This window comes from Haliotis asinina, chromosome 8 (assembly GCF_037392515.1).
Source record: "Haliotis asinina isolate JCU_RB_2024 chromosome 8, JCU_Hal_asi_v2, whole genome shotgun sequence".
Classification (NCBI taxonomy): domain Eukaryota; kingdom Metazoa; phylum Mollusca; class Gastropoda; order Lepetellida; family Haliotidae; genus Haliotis; species Haliotis asinina.
Genome location: NC_090287.1, coordinates 8284525 through 8307224, shown reverse-complemented (window position 1 = coordinate 8307224; position 22700 = coordinate 8284525). Strand labels below are relative to the sequence as shown.

Sequence of the window (22700 nt, the reverse complement as noted above, 5' to 3'; positions counted from 1 at the left end):
ACTTCAACCCACAGTGAATAGTTGCATCCCTTAGTCGTGGCCTGCTTGGGTTTAAATCTAAGTAATCGTGGTTTGTCATGGCTTTCACGAGGGAACCTTTGTCTTGTATTCACACCCTTGCTTCCCAGTGGAGTAAATTTCCTTAGATCGGCATCATACCTAGAAATTTTGAAATATTAAACCCCACCTGAAACCTGACACAGTGGCATTGTTCCTGCGGTCACTAACTCATGGCCAAATTCCCCACAACAATCGTGATTAGTTTATATACATTTCTAGCTGAACACATTCATATGAAGGTTAAGTTACAAGAAGCGCTCATAAAACATCTTGAAATATATTTTGAAGCAGCACGTTTTCAGTTATAAAAGATACCTCACTCGCAAGCAGTTGAAGGAGATTACTAGACAATTGCAATAATTAAACCTACTCATTATGCTAGTTCTCGAGATGTACGGATGGTTCCCAAAATAAATTTATATTTCCTCCATCCCCTGATACAACACAAACCAATAAACATCTTTGGAATCAAATAGGCCCCAAATAATTATACATGTAGATGTATTTTGGCCTGATTTTTAGTGTGAACTGATTTACACGAGTGAGTTCGAGTATGACTTTATGCCTGCCACTTTTAGCAATATTCCAGCAATATCAAGAAGGGACATTGGCTTCACACATTTGATCCATCTGGGGAAGGACACCTGGGCTTCTTGAGAGAGGAAGGGTTACCCCAACATCCAAGTCGTTTTCTCCTATTGAACACTTAAAGCAATACGATGTTGATTTTTACCACCAGCAAAAAAAAACTTTGACAATCTGCTGAAAGCAGCAGAAAACCTAACTCACTCAGTCACTCACGAAAAATATAAAAGACATCTCCATCTTTGATGTTTTATTAGTAATGTTCACCTTTTGATAGAAAAATAGTCTTGTAGGTTATATATTTCAAAACACTGAATGACATTGAACTGCTGAGACATCTATAACACCTACGTAGTATAAACCAACAGTGTATCTATACTATACAGAACATACTATAAATGTAACAGCCATTATCAGTACATTGTTATACTAAAGTTCCAGGTTTGTTAAACCGGCATACAATGCTATCATTAATTGCACATGAAATCATAAAAGACAATAAAGAATGTTTGAATTTAGTATTCTGGTCCCAGTGAGTGATGTAATACAAAAATCAAGGGCATTAAGGAATACCCAATATTCTCATTTCTTGCTTCCTCCTTCTAGTTGTGCAGATCGATGCTCATGCAGTTGACCACTGGATTGTCTTGTGCAGACTCGATTATTTACAGACCGCCACGACGTAGCTGGAATTTTGCTGAGTGTGGTTTAAAACTTAACTCACTCACTACTGTTAAACTGCCATGGCACATAATCATTGTCAACTCTAGAAAAATTCAGGCCTTGGTTGTTCTTTAACTTCTTTTGAAGAGTATATATGTACCTATGGGTGGTTCACGGCCACATCTTGTCAGCTTTGCAACTGATGCATTTGCAATAAAATATTGAGGATTGGATGCTAAAAAATATTTAAAAGTGGGACCAGCATACAAAATATATCTAAAATGGTTAAATATATTAAAAAACAATACTATACAATAATACTGAACGAAAAACATAACATTGTTGCTAAACAGAACCTGTAGACAAAATGAGACATTTACAACTCAAGCATCCTGGAATAAACAAACAATACATCTAAATTGTACAAATGGGGCATGAATTATACCCTTGAGCAACAAGATACTTTCATCAGTTCATTAATCAAATACAGTGGAAGCTGTAATAACCGGCATCTGTCTAATCCAGCAAGTTGTCAACACCGGCATAAAACCCAAGTCCCTTCCGTGGCATGTACATGCACATTCATCATCAGCACTGCAATCCAGCACATTGTTTAAAGCGGATTATTTCCTCAGTCCCAATGAGTGCCAGATTAGACAGCTTCCTCTGTACATGGATAGATCTTGAAAGGTGTAATGGCAACTACCCAAACTGCATTTGCATCACACTGAAAACTGCATCAACAAAATTAAAAAGCATATATGTCTGATTAAATAGACTGGCGCAAGTACAAATCTGATACACCAAATTATCCTGGTCTAATCTTTCATGTATCATTAAATGTAGCATTAAGACTGTTTATGTTAAAAGTCACATGCAACACTAAACACAACTTTGCAGATTCTGATAACTTTCGTTATGGAAATTATGCAAATTCATCTTATAAAATTGTAAAATAATGTGATGAAAAAAAGCCTGCGAAATCACAGTTTAAATGATTCACTAATTTTCCACTAGAGCTGGGTGAAAAAAATGGTTTCACAAGCTGTGCTGAGACTTTAGTGTATGCACTGGGAAGGCAACCCGTACAAACACAGCAAGTGATGCGTAAAAGGACTTATCGATATGGTCAAAGTTGGAGAACAGAGATGTTTCTTGTGATTACAAGAATCTTGGGGCTACAACAATAAATATACAGTGGTACCATACATGCAGATTTGCAAACCAGGTTAATATAGAGTAGCATTAGAAATACTAATTTCAATGCGGAAAAATGCTCAGTTTGAAAACTGTAATGTTTAAATACATGTTTATGGAAACATAGAAAGACATGTTGATTGTGACAATATGCAATACACAACTTCTATCAATGACCACATGCAATTTGACCTTAACACCTGTCAGGCAATATACCATAAACAAGACACATTGATTTCTGGCTCGTGCACATGGGTTCTGTCTCTGTCACCTGATGTAATTACACGTACAGACAGGTGTGATACTTGTATACATGACGTGTTATTATATCTGTGGATTGCAAACAAACTGTATTGGATCAGACGGAAATCAGTGCCAACTCAGATTGTCAGTTTCAAGTTCTGTTTTGTACTTGGATGAATGACAGTTTCCAGTGATGCAGTAGTTCACCATCTCAGTATTTGTCATTGATTTGGATCGAACGAAAATGCAGAGAGCATGTATTTACAAACCCCAACATCTCAATATACATTATTCATGGATAACAACTTCCTCTATTGTATATGTTGCGACCTTTCGGTATGGATTCTTATACTGTTATCATTTTTGCTTCACAATTCCATTTGAATCTATACAAAATTTTGCATCATGTATAATAAAAGAAGTTGTTATAGATAAAAAATCTTACTTTCTTATAACTCTCCTTACTTCTGAAATGCCAACCCAACAGATCATCTCTATAGACACACAATGAGCCCTCTATGTATCTGCAAATGAACCAGCCAATGAAAAGTCTTCATTACACTGTGAGTGCACACCCAACCTCTCTGACCAAGGTTTGGTCTCCTGGGTGCTTTGTTTGAAGGAACAAAACTGAAGTACAAAATATTGCACTTTTGATTGGTGATTGTACGCTTATAATTTTCTTTCTTTGTTTTTTTCACAATCAAGAAAGTATATTATGTTTCAAGAATAAGTGATAATTGTGTTTTAATTATGTTTGAAATTTTGGTTGCATGTGACCTTTAAAGCTCGAGTGACAACAGCCACAGATCTTACTGTACATCACACATGTAAACAAGGTGATGTTAGTATTTACATTACACACGTAAACAAGGTGATGTTAGTATTTACATCACACACGTAAACAAGGTGATGTTAGTATTTACATCACACATGTAAACAAGGTAATGTTAGTATTTACATCACACACGTAAACAAGGTGATGTTAGTATTTACATCACACACGTAAACAAGGTGATGTTAGTATTTACATCACACACGTAAACAAGGTGATGTTAGTATTTACATCACACATGTAAACAAGGTGATGTTAGTATTTACATTATCACTTATCTGTGCACTGGAGTTGACTCCAGGGACACATGGAATCATCCAATCTCTCAATTATCCTGAGTATCAATACGTCCATTCCATTAATTTATACCCTGGACCTATTTGTCAATACACCATCACATCCCCCATGGCTGAATTATCAATTGCCATCCAGTCAATTTTCAGTGCTGGTCTGTACTAAGGGATTTCTGGCAGGAGGTTGACAGTTTGAATGTACATATACTCTTCCAAAAATGTAGGGGGACCTGAACTTTGAAGTCTGGTAGAAAGAAAACCCATTGAAGAACGTCACAATGACATTCATCTTGTGTATGCAGCATCATTTCATGTTATCACCACATGCAAACACAATGCATGGGAAGCACATGCACAACGTGGGAGCCTCCTACATGTGCATGGGGATCATTATGAATCTTGACGTTTTTTCAGGCAGGTCGATAAATCACTGTAGACCATTTTTTTCGATAATTTTCTTGCACCTGAGCATCACACAGTTGTTAGTGTATGCTTCTAGTCATTACACTGTTTGAATTTGCAATGCGGCGTATGCAACATGATGAACATTTACGTACAATTGGAATGTTGCAAACTGGCACTACCCAGCGAGCAGTGGTCAATGCCTTCAATGTTTCCAAGTAAGTCATTAGCAGACTTTGGAACAGATACCAGCAAGCCCAAAATGTTGATTATAGACCCTGTTCAGGTCTTCCAAGGTCAACAACAAGAGTATAGGACCATTTCATTTGTAACCTGGTTTTAAGGAATCAAGCTCAAACAGCAAATCAAATTGCAGCCAATCTGAATCAGGCTACTGTTGTTCGAGTTTCTGGTCAGATGATTAGGAATTGCCTCCATGCCGCTCATTTGTATGATTGTCACATGACTCAAAGAAAACAGTGGGGTAGCGCACGTAGACACTGGAGAAATCATCGTTGGTCACATGTCATGGTTTCAGACTAATCAAGATTCACCTTGGACTTCCTTGACAGGTGTGGTCAAGTCTGGCAAAGAAGAGATGAACGCCATGCTAACATCAACATGAGACCACACCATTGATTTGGAGGTGGGTCACTAATGGTATGGGACGGTATCACCATGACTGACTGAACCCATCTTCATGTTGTGCAAGGAAGGGTCACAGGGCAATACTACTGAACCAACATACTGACACCCTTTGTGAGGCAGGTCAGTCATCAGTTCATCTTTCAGGAATGATAATGTCCGCGCACACCATGCATGTATCATCAATGATAACCTCCGGCAAACACAACATCTATCATATGCCACGGTTAACATTGGTCAGCCCTGAGTTTTCCTCCATCGAGCAAGTCTGGGACATGATAGGGAGACGTGTGCGTCAAGGTCAAAGGCCACAGACTATGGTGGATGAGCTCGGCCTTGCACTACAGGATGAATGGAACAGATTCCCCCAAAGGACTATTGGGAGACTCATAAGCAGTATGAGTCGTCTGGATGAATGTCTGGCTCTTCTATGTCAAATTACACACTACAGACTGAAAATTGTAAACCCGAACTGTTCATGTCATACTCCAGTCACCTGACAAGGAGGATAACTGAATGAACAGTTTTGATTTGAATGAAATCCACGTGGTGATGCATTCTCAAAACATCCATCATTATTGTATCAACATTGATTCAGTCCCATACATCTCCCAATTTTGACAATCGTACATTGAAAGTACAGTTCCCCTACTTATTTTTCAGAGTATATATGGCAAACTCATTCAAAGTAATGAGTGAGATAAATTCTGTGCTGAGATGGGAAATGGTGGTGAGAGTGACTTCCAGAGTGAAGGTATTTTATGAATGGGTCCAGGTATCTAGAGAGACAAGAGACAAGAAACAAGAGAAGATGAGAAAAGTAATGGTCAATGCACCAACAACATTACAAATCAAATGCTAAACTGTGACAGTTTCTGCCATGTCAAAGACTAGGAATTATATTTATAATATTCAAGGATGGTCATGGAAAATAAACAGCATTGTAACAGGAATCAAGGTGACATCACATACTGAGGGCACAAGAAGGGGTGATGATTGCAAATGGCTTCAGTAAACAAACATTTCAATCACGATTGGAATATCAGTCATATTTAATTTATTGAATCAATGAATAAAAAAATCAGTGTGTATACAGAGAGATCATGCATTTGAAATATGATTTTCCCCAGCATTTTCCCAGTATCAATGAATCAAGGTTATACAAGTGCACTTTAATATGTTGAGAGTATTTTGATTTGTACTATTTGTTAAATTCCAACCATGGCACAAAATCTATGATTTACCACATTTTGATCACATTCAGAATATATGGCAGGTGGAATCCTCTGTGCATTTGTTGCCAAATCTTCACACTGGTATGACATGTTACAGTGTACATTTTCTACAACCTCCTACTGATGATCTTATTTAAAGGTCACATGCAACGTAAAACACAACTTTGCAGATTCTGGTACCTTTCGGTGTGCACTTACCGAAACAAATCATAAAAAATGCCAATTCAACCTGTAAAGTTGAAAAAAAATGCGATGAAAAAAAAGCCCGCGAAATCGGAGTTTAAACGTTTCACTAAATTCCCCCCAGCGCTGGGGGGAAAACTGGTTTCAGCAGCTGTGCTGCGCTGCGTCCATAACGCATGCGCAGTGAATAGGTTCGCGGAGCTTGAAACAGTATGCATGCCCAGCGTCTGAGGTCGTGAGCAGTAGTCTAGTCTTGGTTGTGTACACAAACAAGTACATAATCTACTCGTTACATAAAACAACTTGTTGATCATGGTAAGCAGTCTCTGTCACAGAGAAAACTCAGTGTCTCGTTTATTCACACCTATATGTCTGTCTGCCTGTCTGCTAAAGACAACATGCAATACACAGCTTCAACGTGCAATTTGAACTTAACACCTATCAGACTATACGACATAAAGAAAATAAGTTGATTTATGACTCCAGCACCCGAGTCCCGTTACATTATGCCACATTATGTAATTAGGCATGTGTGATACACATGACATGTTTTTATGTCTGTAGGTTGCAAACAAACTACATTCATTTTATTCGGATGACTGGATCTGACGGAAACTTGTGCAAACTCCAGATTCCAGTCCTGTTTTGTACTTGGACGAATGACAGATTCCAGCCACGCAGTAGTTTACCATCTCTACTGACATGATTTTTTATTGGATCAAGCGCAAATTCAGAGAACATGTATTTTCTAAACCCAACATCTCTATATACATTCTTCATGGATATCGACTTCTTTTGGTGTATGTGATTTTGCTTGACAACAATATATGAATCCATACTGAAACGACGCATCAAGTACACAAAAGGAAGCTGTTATCCACAAAGAATCTTACTTTCTTGTGACTGGCTATACTTCTAAATTGCCCATCAAACAGATCATCTTTTTGTACACACAATGAACCCTCAGCATGTCAGCAAATGGAACAGCCAATCGGAAGCCGTCGTTACACTTGAGTGCATATCCACCCGCTATGACTGGGTTCGGTTTCCCCAGGGCTTCGTTTCGAGGGAAGTAAGCCCAAGTACAAAATATTGCACTTTTGAATCGCGATTGTACGCTTATAATTTTGTTTATTTGGTTTTTTTTTAAAAGCAGCAATGTATATTATAAGTCATGAATAAGTGATAAATGTGTTTTAATTATGTTTGATTTTTTGGTTGCATGTGACCTTTAAGTTCCTCACACTATCTTCCAGAATAGTTATAGGACCTGACCTGGCTGGACATTGCCAAGTCTTGGCCCATATTGGCAGTAGACAGCCTGTATAACACAGGGGATATATTATAAACAAATTCGACACATTTGCTAATATACCTTCATCTTGAACCCAATGCTATTATTGAAAAAGATAAATTCTATACTGTTAGATGATTAACATCACTTTTGAAACAATGATTGATGGATCTAGGATTCATAATCTAATAGTGATATAACTCCCTGGATTGTCGAGGATGATGACTGATTGATGATGGTCACAATTTCCTGAGGTTATGAAGCTAATGCTGTGGTCACTTTGCCTTGTGCTATGAATACAAAGACTGTTCCAGCAACTGAAAAGATAAAATACAAAACATGTCACATACATGGTGCTACCCACCTATAACAATGACTCCAAATTAGACAAAAATATCAAAAAAAATGTCAGATCAGGGTAATTCCATATAAATAATTTTGTTTCTTAAATGTATAAAAGAAAACACGATTCTAAGCTAATACAGCTTAATGCCACAATAATAGCATTCCTCTATTAACCTGACACACAGCATTCAGCACCTAGACCAAAATATGACATACCTGTGATGATATACTGCACAGCAAAAGAAACAAGTTTCAGAAAAATGAAATCTCATAAATAAAAGTAAGCGTTCATGTTTATGTCTTCTATTTAAAAATGTGACAAAAACCCAGAGTTGTGTTTCTTTTGCTGTTCAGTATAGCTAGACCAAGTATTCAGGACATAGGTATATGTTGGACTGGCAGGTAATGGGTTACAAGAAATACATCTATATTTGATCACTCTGAAATAGCAATGCTTAAATGTGAGGAACCAGCAGTTTTTCTCTGTATTTTTGATAGAGAAAATGGAGGACATTAAGAAACACATCCAGCTAAATTAATCTATTATTCTGACCAAGTAATTTGATCAAAATATTTGATTTGCAAATAACTTCATATAATAATGTTCACACGAATGCAGTATTATTATTTCATAATGCTTGATGAAAAAGCGAGAACAAGTAAGACATTGTTTCTTTTAATCTGTATGGCATAGATGTACTAGATAATCCTAAAAACATTATGTTGCTGTGCATTATTCAGATATAAACAACAAAGCTGTGTAGTCACGCTTACCTGTTGTAGTGAGAACTCTGCATGTCCTTTTGTTTCGTGCTTGCTGTATATGTCTGTAAGAGAATTTGATGTACTGCTGATCATATACAAATGATGAAAAGATGTTCTATACGACTACTCATCACATACAACCTGTAGCTGTGGACAGTATAACCCTGTTCAGTGCCAGGCCATGAGATGTTTTCTTATGTTATAGTGACGCCTGACCAAAGGAAATAACTGCAAACAAATTTAATAAATGCAAATCAGAAAAGGAAACAGAATATATTCAGGGCCATTTTGTGGGATGGAAATAGACAATAATAATCTGATAATCACGGGAAGTAATGGATACTATTTTATCAACTAATTTTCTCATTGTTTGTGACTCAAAAATCTTTATTCGGTCAACAGTTTTCAAAACTCATAACGTTTTACTCACTGAACAGTTTCATGAGTCTGGCAAGAAGTATGAGGAAGTTGTCCAGCTCGATGCGATTGTTTTCATTGCCATAGCGGAAGATGATGGCAGCCATTGTTCTGTGACTCACTTGGTACCCTATTGAAGGTGAAAAACTTACATAACAAATCACTTTTTGTAACTTGAATTTCATAAACTGATTTATTATTTCATCTGTTCATAAGATTGTTCAGAGTTGATTGTTTGCTGTCCCTCAAAGCAGTATTCAAGCATTTCAAAACATAGGCTTCACATAAATCTGTGAAGATTCCAGTTAGAAATGGTCTTCAGCAGCCTATTCCTGCCATGAGAGGCGACTAAGGGTATTAAATGGTCATGTTCCCTGACTTGGTTGATGCATGTCATCATATCTCAACTGCCTAGATCGATGCTCATGATGTTGATCACTGGATTGTCTGGTCCAGACTCAATCATTTCAATACAGATGCCATACACTTGGAATACTGGTGATTTAGGTGTTAAACAAGAAACAAACATACAAACAAACAAACAAAAAAACACTATGTTGGAGAACATGATTTATGAACTCAACCTGAAGACAAACTTCTGTGTTGGTTTGTGTGACTCACCAGCTGCAGGTAGTGCCCTCCGTAACTCGTACGAGTTCATAGTTCCTGATTTGTTGGCATCATACTGGTAGAAGACTTTCTGGAATGAAATCAGTTTGTTGGCAATGTGAGAAACAAATAATCTTCCTGAAAATTTGTTCTCAGCTCTTACAAATAAATTACATTCAGAAATGAATGCCAAGGGCAAAAATAATGCATCATGGATTCAGAAAAAATTGTATGGCCTGTACTGTCAAACAATTGTTGGTAAATTTAAAAAAGATATAACAAGAATATTTCAAGCTGTTCACATTGTTCTTACTTGTTGACCAAGAACTATCAAATGTCAGTTCACCTCATGAAGGGGTCTGAAATGACCCTGAAACACTGTGTTTTAAACAATTAAAAAGAAGACATATCAATAAAGATATTGGGAGAAATGGGAAAACAAAGGTTGACACAACCAGTATGTTTGTGTTTATGTCAGAGATATATACCAACCTTCCAGCTGCGCAGATGATTCCACAAGTAGCTCAGCTCATTGATGCCAAGTCGACCAGAGTTGTCTACCTTGGTAGTGTTAAGGTCAATTTGCTATATGATCTTGGTAAACAACATAATATTCCTTTACAAGATACAGTGTGAGCCTTCAGCAAGTTTTTATTGTTTTCCAAAGGACTGCAGCATACATTACTAAGACTGTTTGTCTAGTCAGTGAGTGAACTTTGAGATTGATAACGGACCAGTGATGAAACACAAGGAGATTCGGGCAGGTCTCAAAACATTTGAGCCTATGATCAGATCTTGACATGCTAACTGGTTCACAAGAGAGCTGAGGCTAACAGTAGATATCAAACTGAGAAAGTGTAACCCCAAACATGACATGTGTAACACATGTTAGATATCCAACACTTCGATAAAAACCCATGGACACAGAAATAGAACTGACAGATCATGATATGGGTTAATATGAGATTATATATCCTTGGCAATGATATGGTGATATGGTTCTTTGCACTACATTCTACATTCTGATAACATGTTATTTCAGGCGGGTTTCAGAGATAAATAAGTCTATGTTGTTGTTGGAACCATGCATATGACATATTTGAGCAATTTTGACTTCTTTGAGAGGCATATATCACTTAATTGATAACGCTGTTAGAACCAACATCGCTCCCATAGCAATAAAGAAGTTGTTCATCCATATATTGTCATCCTTCCTAGAGCAATTTTGGTTTGTGTTCAGTATAATCAATATTTGGTTATAATGTTAACAGATATTTATCTTTTGACTCATGGTCTTTGAGGGTACAAGCATACACCTTAATTGCTACATTGCATCATAACTCTTTAAGTTTATTATGTACATGTGATACATTGATAGGATACGTCCATAAGGCTCACAAAAGACTTGCAGGCATCGATTCCTATCTCTCTGTGAAGGGGCTCTGGAACAGACGTCAAATATGAACGACTAGGACAAGACAGCTGAATAGTCATATGACAAGAAAATATAAAATAAGTAAAACTGGGCACTGACAGTTTGGAACAGGATAACTAGAAATGTAAGCTGTAAATTAATACACATGTCAAACATTTCACTCATCATACAAGTAATTCCAGATGAAATAGTAAACACTCTGGTGACAGATGTCAGATCATAATCTATTTAACTTGTATTAAAAACTACGAACAAATAAACAGTATATCTATTGTTGTCAGATAAACTGGGCAAGTATATACTTTAGGTGCAGTCCCTTGATTAGGGACATCACAGGCCTAACAAGTAATATCAAACAATGAATTTTGAAGATATCAGCATCAAAATCAACATCTCCAATCCTACTCACCTTTTCTTAATGCATCATTAATGGCGATTTTCAATTCAAAGGGATTCACCTCCATGTCCTGGAAAAATAGCAGAATTTCAACATCCAGAACCCTTTTACCATACATGCATGGCATCACAACAAACTTTCAAATCTTGTTAACCCACACAAAAAATGTATGGCAGGTGACCTTTCCACAAGGGAAACAACTCTTTCTCCTACTAAAGGGAAGTCTGTAAACACGTCAGTGTAGAACATCTGTTTCTTTTAGTTTAGATGCCAGAAGCATTTTCCCTTATCTGTCAAAGAGATTCAGTCATATGGAGTGTATAAATTATGTGTTATTATGTTCATGAGCATTTGTTGACTGACTAGAATGGAAGTAGAGAATTATTTCAACCTCTCCTGCAGCTTTGTAGAAAAACTGTTTGAACTTTTCCTCTTGTTCCTTGTAGTCTGCTGATGGTTCTGGGGGAGGCAAGGTGATCTTAGCTGGCTTCTCATCGCTGTATCTGTACAAGGAAACCTTTCATGATCAGTCACTGGCAATCACGATGCAGTCAGGTAATGCCTACAGATTATAGTGTACCATTATCAAAATGTAAGCAGTCAGGTAATGCCTACAGATTACTGTGTACCATGATCAAAATGTAAGTTTGATCAGCCATTCACAATAATGTTCTGATAATATTGTTAAATGAAAAAAACACACACTGCATGAAGGCTGCTATTTGCTGCTTGCTTAAGTTACCTATCCTAAAATCAACACACTGCATGAAGGCTGCTATTGCTGCTTGCTTAAGTTACCTATCCTAAAATCAACAAACTGCATGAAGGCTGCTATTGCTGCTTGCTTAAGTTACCTATCCTAAAATCAACACACTGCATGAAAGCTGCTATTGCTGCTTGCTTAAGTTCCCTATCCTAAAATCAACACACTGCATGAAGGCTGCTACTGCTGCTTGCTTAAGTTCCCTATCCTAAAATCAACACAGTGTCAACATGTCCAAGATAATTATCTGCTCCAAACATGTTACTGAATAAGGTTCAAATCATAGAAGTGCTTGAGTTTTCGCAGAGAATAAATATACAGTCAGGCCACGTTAGTCCGGACCCCGACAATCCAATTCCCGTGATATCCGAACAGTAGCTGGCTGTAACAATCTTGTTTACTATATAAACTCATTACCTGTTGATTCATTAATCCGATGCTTCAGTCTCCGTATCTGGACGTTAATTAGCGGTAACAGATTGGCTAGTTACACATGGTTTTGCTTCATTAATCCGGCGGTACATCAAAAAGGTTCGGATAATAGCCTTACCTCGTGAGTGCCAGTGATTAGCGCTGGTCTTCATCGGCTGACTTCAATTGTAATTGTTAACTGAGGTGACACTTCTGAGTTGAGCATGTCATTAGTTTGTGATTGTAATCAGTTAATAGGTTTCACTTTTGTTTAGTTTGAGTAATACCTGTCATGTTCCATTGCTATATAAAATACCGATCGAGTCAAAATGAGATCAGCTGCACTTGACAAATGTCAGTCACAATGGCAAGTCCCGCCCTTAAGCATAAACGATGTGAAATTACTGCCGCACAAAAAAGAGAAATTTGTAGATACAAAGAGAAAAATCCTAAAGCCAGTTTTGATCTGATTAGTAAGCATTTTGGTCAAGAATTCGGACACTTAATCGGCAAGAGCACAATTTCGGACATTTGGCGTAATAAGGAGAAGTGGCTAAACATTGCGGAAGATTCGGTTTCTTTGACTAGGGCAAGAAATGCCAAACATCAAAAGTTAGAGGAGCTCTTTTTGTTTGGACAAATGAAATGACCAGTAAGAACGCCTCGGTCAGTGAAGATATCCTGTTAGAAAAGGCTAAGGATTTTGGAAACAAAATGGACATGCATGATTTTGGCTATTCACGTGGGTGGCTTCACCGCTTCAAATCACGTTACTCAATTTCGATACATGTATACATTCGTATGTTCTTGTCTCAGTATGTCAAAGGGAATTAACTCTCCTGAAGTGGTGTTTGCTTCAGTAGTCCGTACGTTTCACAATCCGGGTGTTTTTGATGAAAAACAGAAGTGTTCAGATTAACGCGGCTTGACTGTATTCAACTTTCTCAGATTCCAGAACTGGTCATCAAAATATCAAACAATCATAAAATTAGGCTCATCTAATATGATTATGCATGAGTGGACTGATATTTTGGACTGAATATTCAAAATTGTTCGCACAGAATTACCTCCCTTAGGTGAGCCAGAAACCAATTCTGAATAAGTTTATAGGTTTGTTAACACCATACCAGTACTTGCAATTTTGATCAAAACCTCTACAACAACCTCGCATTTTCTGCCCATATCAAGTTGTTATGCCATGAAAAACAATGAACATGAAAAAATGAAAAACAACTGTGTCCAGCATTATTATAATGCCGTCCTTACTCTGCAATGTTTCCTTTCTCGAAGAAGAACCTGACATAGTAGTCCACTTCCTGATGGGGCTCGTATGTACACGGCATCACAACATAGTCCCCTGGAGGGAATTCAAACCGCTTCACCACCTGCCTGGCATTGACGAAGGCATTGCACCGAGCATAGGGATTGTTGTAGTCAAAGAAGTCCTTGTTGAGAGGCATGGTGTCGTCCCTTGAACACTGCAAGGCAACACCTATGATGATCAGTCACTTAGTCTCCACATAAAGACAATTACTTCACTGACTTTCTGTTAAGTAAACAGGGTGTTTTCACCAGTAGTATATATATTTTCGCTATATATTCACAATATAAGAGAAAACTATCAGAAAAGCTAGACTTTCGTATTCACTGGAAAAAGTTTAACCTAACTTTTCACTATTGACATTTTCTTTGTAATAGACAGTCATTTGAGTCTGATCCTACTTCTCTTTTCCTAAAAATACTCTCTTCACCATACCAAAAAGTTACAATTTAAAAATATTAAAGTGTTGGAGTCAGTGTGGAATCTGTGAATGCAGAGTATGTCTTCACAGTACATTTGATGAGTACCTAATGAGAATTGTTGAAAAAATGTAAGCACATTAATGAGGTAATTAACACAGAGTTTGAAATCACAGCGGTGGATAAATATTCAATTCAACTTAACCCACATATATTACTAATGTTTAATTTTACCTGACTTGTATCTTTCAAATACACAATTCTGTCTATCCTGTACATTACAAATATTACATTCTGTCTACCCTGTATATCACAAATATTACATAGTAATATTTGTACATTACAAGTACCCTGTACATTACAAGTATTACCCTGTATATTACAAATATTACATTCTGTCTACCCTGTATATTACAAGTATTACATTCTGTCTACCCTGTATATCACAAATATTACATTCTGTCTACCCTGTATATTACAAATATTACATTCTGTCTACCCTGTATATTACAAGTATTACATTCTGTCTACCCTGTATATTACAAGTATTACATTCTGTCTACCCTGTATATCACAAATATTACATTCTGTCTACCCTGTATATCACAAATATTACATTCTGTCTACCCTGTATATCACAAATATTACATTCTGTCTACCCTGTATATCACAAATATTACATTCTGTGTACCCTGTACATTACAAGTATTACATTCTGTGTACCCTGTACATTACAAGTATTACATTCTGTGTACCCTGTATATCACAAATATTACATTCTGTGTACCCTGTACATTACAAATATTACATTCTGTGTACCCTGTACATTACAAATATTACATTCTGTCTACCCTGTATATCACAAATATTACATTCTGTCTACCCTGTACATCACAAATATTACATTCTGTGTACCCTGTACAAGTATTACATTCTGTGTACCCTGTACATTACAAGTATTACATTCTGTGTACCCTGTACATTACAAGTATTACATTCTGTGTACCCTGTATATCACAAATATTACATTCTGTGTACCCTGTACATTACAAATATTACATTCTGTGTACCCTGTACATTACAAATATTACATTCTGTGTACCCTGTATATCACAAATATTACATTCTGTCTACCCTGTATATCACAAATATTACATTCTGTGTACCCTGTACATTACAAGTATTACATTCTGTGTACCCTGTACATTACAAGTATTACATTCTGTGTACCCTGTATATCACAAATATTACATTCTGTGTACCCTGTACATTACAAATATTACATTCTGTGTACCCTGTACATTACAAATATTACATTTTGTGTACCCTGTATATCACAAATACTACATTCTGTCTACCCTGTATATCACAAATATTACATTCTGTCTACCCTGTACATTACAAGTATTACATTCTGTGTACCCTGTACATTACAAGTATTACATTCTGTGTACCCTGTATATCACAAATATTACATTCTGTCTACCCTGTATATCACAAATATTACATTCTGTCTACCCTGTATATCACAAATATTACATTCTGTGTACCCTGTACATTACAAGTATTACATTCTGTGTACCCTGTATATCACAAATATTACATTCTGTGTACCCTGTACATTACAAATATTACATTCTGTGTACCCTGTACATTACAAATATTACATTTTGTGTACCCTGTATATCACAAATATTACATTCTGTCTACCCTGTATATCACAAATATTACATTCTGTCTACCCTGTATATCACAAATATTACATTCTGTCTACCCTGTACATTACAAATATTACATTCTGTGTACCCTGTACATTACAAATATTACATTCTGTGTACCCTGTATATCACAAATATTACATTCTGTGTACCCTGTATTTCACAAATATTACATTCTGTCTACCCTGTATATCACAAATATTACATTCTGTGTACCCTGTACATTACAAATATTACATTCTGTGTACCCTGTATATTACAAATATTACATTCTGTGTACCCTGTATATCACAAATATTACATTCTGTCTACCCTGTACATTACAAATATTACATTCTGTCCACCCTGTATATCACAAATATTACATTCTGTCTACCCTGTACATTACAAATATTACATTCTGTGTACCCTGTACATTACAAATATTACATTCTGTCTACCCTGTACATTACAAGTATTACATTCTGTCTACCCTGTATATCACAAATATTACATTCTGTCTACCCTGTATATCACAAATATTACATTCTGTGTACCCTGTACATTACAAATATTACATTCTGTGTACTCTGTACATTACAAATATTACATTCTGTCTACCCTGTATATTACAAATATTACATTCTGTCTACCCTGTATATTACAAGTATTACATTCTGTCTACCCTGTATATCACAAGTATTACATTCTGTGTACCCTGTACATTACAAATATTACATTCTGTCTACCCTGTATATTACAAATATTACATTCTGTGTACCCTGTACATTACAAGTATTACATTCTGTCTACCCTGTATATTACAAATATTACATTCTGTCTACCCTGTATATTACAAATATTACATTCTGTGTACCCTGTACATTACAAATATTACATTCTGTCTACCCTGTATATTACAAGTATTACATTCTGTGTACCCTGTATATCACAAGTATTACATTCTGTGTACCCTGTACATTACAAATATTACATTCTGTCTACCCTGTATATTACAAGTATTACATTCTGTGTGCCCTGTATATCACAAGTATTACATTCTGTGTACCCTGTACATTACAAATATTACATTCTGTCTACCCTGTATATTACAAATATTACATTCTGTGTACCCTGTACATTACAAATATTACATTCTGTCTACCCTGTATATTACAAGTATTACATTCTGTGTACCCTGTATATCACAAGTATTACATTCTGTGTACCCTGTACATTACAAATATTACATTCTGTCTACCCTGTATATTACAAATATTACATTCTGTGTACCCTGTACATTACAAATATTACATTCTGTCTACCCTGTATATTACAAATATTACATTCTGTGTACCCTGTACATTACAAATATTACATTCTGTCTACCCTGTATATTACAAGTATTACATTCTGTGTACCCTGTATATCACAAGTATTACATTCTGTGTACCCTGTATATCACAAGTATTACATTCTGTCTACCCTGTATATCACAAATATTACATTCTGTCTACCCTGTATATGACAAGTATTACATTCTGTCTACCCTGTATATCACAAATATTACATTCTGTCTACCCTGTATATCACAAATATTACATTCTGTCTACCCTTTATATTACAAGTATTACATTCTGTCTACCCTGTATATCACAAGTATTACATTCTGTCTACCCTGTATATCACAAATATTACATTCTGTCTACCCTGTATATTACAAGTATTACATTCTGTGTACCCTGTATATCACAAATATTACATTCTGTCTACCCTGTATATTACAAATATTACATTCTGTCTACCCTGTATATTACAAATATTACATTCTGTCTACCCTGTATATTACAAATATTACATTCTGTCTACCCTGTATATTACAAATATTACATTCTGTCTACCCTGTATATTACAAATATTACATTCTGTCTACCCTGTACATTACAAGTATTACTTTCTGCTGCTTACTCTGTATATTACAAATCCTAGGTAAAGAAATCTGGGTCCTTTATGTTTGATCTTGCGTCTGTCTTTCTGCATTACTTGCACTATAAAGCTGCAATGGCTGTCATCATCATCGTCAGTGTCTTGTAGACGGACATGGTACTGGGGGTTGGTCCAGAAAGTATCTGCAATGAAGGTGTGATGGAACTAGATTTTGTACCTTACATTTAAGTGTACTGACAAATACTACTGTGCTAGATCTGACAACTTATAAAAAGCATTGTGTATTCATAGCCTATAATCTTGCCTCCAGCAATGACGAGAACTAGAATTTGTACCTAAAAGTTGAAGTGTAATCACATATCAAATGTTTCATAGATCTCTTTAAAAAGGCATCAGTCATTGTATTCTTTAGCCTTTAAGCTTGCTGACCTGATACAATGGCAACCCAGTCTTCATGAACTACAGAGTACCGACATCAGGTATGGAAGAAATGGACTAAACTGAATTGAAGACAACATGTTTTTCACAGTTTGAATCTCTTACCTCTGTTAGATGGTGTCCCCCCAGCATTGAAACCTTTTATAAATCTCCCATGATGCTCCACTACGTGACTGAGATCATCATCCAATGTCAAGTTGCAGATTTCAAGGTTATCAAAGTTCCTCTCAAAATCCTGGAAATCCATCCTTTTAAAAGAAGATATTATACTCAAAGTTTTCAGACTGCACATAAATTTTGACTGAAGTGTATTTCTTCTTCTGTTGAAGACAATTATGTCATTATTTATATAATAAACATCCCTTTCTTGAAACAAGGTTATATTAATTTGATTGGTGAGAATGGTGGTGGAGTGGAGTGCAGTGCAGAGGAGTGGAGCAGAGTGGGGTGACTGCATTTAAAATGTAATATGATAAATGAAAAACTACAGTTTGTGAAACAAATTACAAAATAAGATATATTGGCAATGTCACAAAGAAACACACACATACATTACAAATTATAGTAGAAATATTATACGTATTTAGATTCAAGGCTGGGAACACAAGGGTATATGCAGATACATGATGCACATGTTGGCTAATTGTAGCTCTTGATCATAAAGAAACTAGTAAAAATGTTTTACAAAAGGCCTACCAGAATTCCCCATTGTCCCTCTGCACCAGTCCAATCTGTTCCCGCTCATGGTCTGGAATACTCAACCACTCCTGGGAACTGGAACATATCAGGAAGATATGCTCATAGCATTCATGTGACAGACAATGTGAAAACTGTAAGTACATGATCTATATACTTTAAACACGGAGCAACAATAATCTTGCAATAATATGGGAAACCCTTGATCTTCACATTTTGGATTCCCTGGCACTTTCTGAATTAAACTCTGCCTAATTGGTGGCGAGTGGTCCTGTATGTAGTGCTCAGGTCACAAAATCAGTTGAAGTTAAGCACCGTTGAGCTCGGACAGTCCTTGGATGGGTGGCCGTGTTTGGCAGTTTGACTCCTGAGAGTTTCTAGGACGTCGGTCCTGCCCCACAACGAAGCACCTTAGGCAAGTGAGTTTGTTCAAGAATTGCTTCTGTTCAACCAGCAGAAAATGGCTACCCGGTGAGATAAAGTCATGTGACTATAACCTTCTAGCGCCTAACAGGCATCTTGGGTTATCTGGGGTAATAATAATGATGTTCAGTGTATGCGCTTAGAGCATGTCCCTTAGTGATGTGGATGAGGCGCCATATAAGTACTCTTGTTATTATTATTATTATTAAAAATGCCTACAAGTCCCTCACTGTCTGTATCATCAGTAGACTGCCATCAGAAATTCAGGGCTGGTAGAAAGTTTTCATAACCTTGCCTTGAAAAACAATGATCAAAACAAACAATAACATACAAAATTTGGATTTGAATAATAGGAAACACATTTTTCATTTGACTGTAGTGTACCTGTCATGACACTTTAGAACAAAGATCAGACAGGGATTTCTTACAACATGGACGAAATCTGGAGTCTTGAATGCAGACATACCGATCACTCCATCGGCCATTCCACTCGATCTTATTCCCCCAAGGGTTCCTTACTCGGATCAGCGTGACTGGAATCTGTCCCCTGTCCGTCATCATCTGAATCTGAAATATTCCAACCATAATTACCTGCATACCACTTTGTCCTTGGTAATCATTACACAATGTTTCCTTCTTGCATCGGTGTGCGATATTATGATTGTAAATAATCAGAGTTGTATCCTCCATAATCAGCTTACGTGCCAAGTGACATTGTGATCAATGAGACCTACCCTTGGAAGATCTGTGACATTTGGATCAATGAGACCTACCTCTAGAAGAACTGTGCAATTGTGATCAATGAGACCTACCTCTGGACGATCTGTGACATTGTGATCAATGAGACCTGCTTCTGTAAGTTCTGTGTCATTGTGATCAATGAGACTTACCTCCCTGAGACCTGTGACATTGTAAGCAATAGGACCTACCTCCCTGAGATCTGTGACACTGTAAGCAATAAGACCTACATCCCTGACATCCCTGAGATTTGTGACACTGTAAGCAATAAGACCTACATCCCTGAGATCTGTGACACTGTAAGCAATGACACTTACCTCCCTGAGATCTGTGACACTGTAAGCAATGACACCTACCTCCCTGAGATCTGTGACACTGTAAGCATGTCCTGCAACCAGGCCATTCTCCAGCACTGCTTCCCTTGAACCAGACTTCACAGGCTGGAACACAAGAGTGGATTCTTACTGTGATCATGGAAATGCACTGTCCTCTGAAGTTCTGCAGGTCACAGTGTTTCTACATCTTTAGGGTTCACATTCTGGTAAACCTACAACCTACACAACCTTCTCTTGGGTGCATTCCTTTGGGTGTTGTGATCCCAAATACTCCTTATGTGATTTTAAATGAACATTTTTCTGACCACTCAAACTTAAAACTAATGACACCACTAAGTGAAAACAGTCTATGTTTTCCCCCTAATTTTAACTTTGACAATATTCTGAGCAAAGATGAGTCAGTGACTTTAGTTTTAGGCCATAGTCAACATTATTTCATGAGCATGAGCATCGATCTAAGCACTTGGGATACAATGACAGGTACACCAAATCAGCGAGTCTGACCACCTGTTTCCATTTGCCCATAACAACAAGACTGGGTTACTGAAGATCAATTCTAACTGGGATCTTCACGGGTTGACCAAAGATAAAATGTTTACCATATGTTTAGGTTACTTTGTTTGTATCTGTCACATACACCTTTTAAGCTAGACTGAAGAAATTCAGTCTATGTACTACACATTGAACATTATAAGTTGCTCACTGGTCATGAGTGGGGTACATGGGTTGATGTACTCTCTATGTTTGTTCAAGTTCCCTAAGCCCAAGGGACCTGTGAACATCATATTTATCATACTGAACAACTCAATGTTGATTTTGAATTGCTTGAAGCAGTGGTTCAAATCTTCTTGTAGCCATTGCTAGATTTTGCACACAAGAAATGCAGACTCAGAGTTATCTCCCTTCCGTCGATTTGCATTTGCAAAACATTGGTAATTTCCGTACATGATGTGTGACTAAATTTCATTCAAGATAAAGATTTACTACTATGAAGTACCAAATGGAGTTCAGCATTCCCAACAGGGTACATAGAAACATTACTCACTTGTAAGCAGGGTAGGTTCAACATAATAAAGGAGCAGTATCACATGGGGGTGTGCAGAATAAATGAAGCACAGAGAACAAGTAGAGTTGGTCTATGTTAACACTCATCACGTTCCTCACATGCATTTGTTTCACTGTTCCAACTACTGCGTTTACCTCCTTGTAATACAAACCAATAACAACGATTTGAAACTATGCTCATTTGCAAAACCTAATTTTAAGTTAAATCAAATTCAGAAACCTAAAGTTTCAATTAGCAAGGTAAAATTATGAGGATTTTCAATCTTAATTTCTCTGTATTTGGTTTACTCTTTGGTTTAAAGTGAAATTCATTGTTAAATTTTCATTGCAAACACTAATCCATTGTGGTCAATGGGGGGACAACAAAATGGTAATGAATCCCTTAATTCCCTCAATTCATTTGTTGTAGCACCCTGCAAAATTATTCCACTTCATTTTTTTTCTTGATTCATGTAAACAATCTCTAAAATGTTTACATATTACTATCATTAAAGTTAAAATTAACAGATAAAGTATTTCTGAACTTCCAAAATGCATAAAATCATAACAATTAATTAATTAAGACTATGATACAAAAAATATGAAGACCTACATAATGACGTCTGTTTTTAGTCCTAACATCTTTTACCCCTGACAGATGAAGTCTTTGAATCTTTGTCAATCAATGTGTTTTATGATATCATCTGGATACTCGTGGGGAAAAAAACAACACCAAAAGCAAGAACAAGTCCTCCAGAATTGCTCTGGATCAGTGTTCTTTTAAGTAGAACCATCAAAGACACATACCCAAATGGTCTCTGGAACCAGTAAATCTGAACCAATGTCCAGTAATAACAACGTCACA

The 22700-nt window shown here is 36.6% G+C and overlaps 1 protein-coding gene across 1 annotated transcript in view; it reads right to left on the bottom strand.

Moving 5' to 3' along the window:
* Window positions 1-7466: 7466 nt before the first annotated feature.
* Window positions 7467-22700, bottom strand: part of LOC137294833 (calpain-9-like) — a 37561-nt gene continuing 22327 nt past the window's right edge. Inside the window, exons 5-18 of the mRNA XM_067825955.1 lie at window positions 20813-20896; window positions 20185-20285; window positions 19296-19373; window positions 18705-18847; window positions 18183-18343; window positions 14044-14255; window positions 11995-12106; window positions 11616-11673; window positions 11155-11213; window positions 10264-10332; window positions 9784-9862; window positions 9176-9292; window positions 8755-8807; window positions 7467-7952 (exon numbers count right to left, since the gene is read on the bottom strand). Of these exons, the coding sequence (XP_067682056.1) occupies window positions 7926-7952; window positions 8755-8807; window positions 9176-9292; window positions 9784-9862; window positions 10264-10332; window positions 11155-11213; window positions 11616-11673; window positions 11995-12106; window positions 14044-14255; window positions 18183-18343; window positions 18705-18847; window positions 19296-19373; window positions 20185-20285; window positions 20813-20896 (1353 nt within the window). The 3' untranslated portion in view covers window positions 7467-7925. The remainder of the gene's footprint in view (window positions 7953-8754; window positions 8808-9175; window positions 9293-9783; window positions 9863-10263; window positions 10333-11154; window positions 11214-11615; window positions 11674-11994; window positions 12107-14043; window positions 14256-18182; window positions 18344-18704; window positions 18848-19295; window positions 19374-20184; window positions 20286-20812; window positions 20897-22700) is intronic.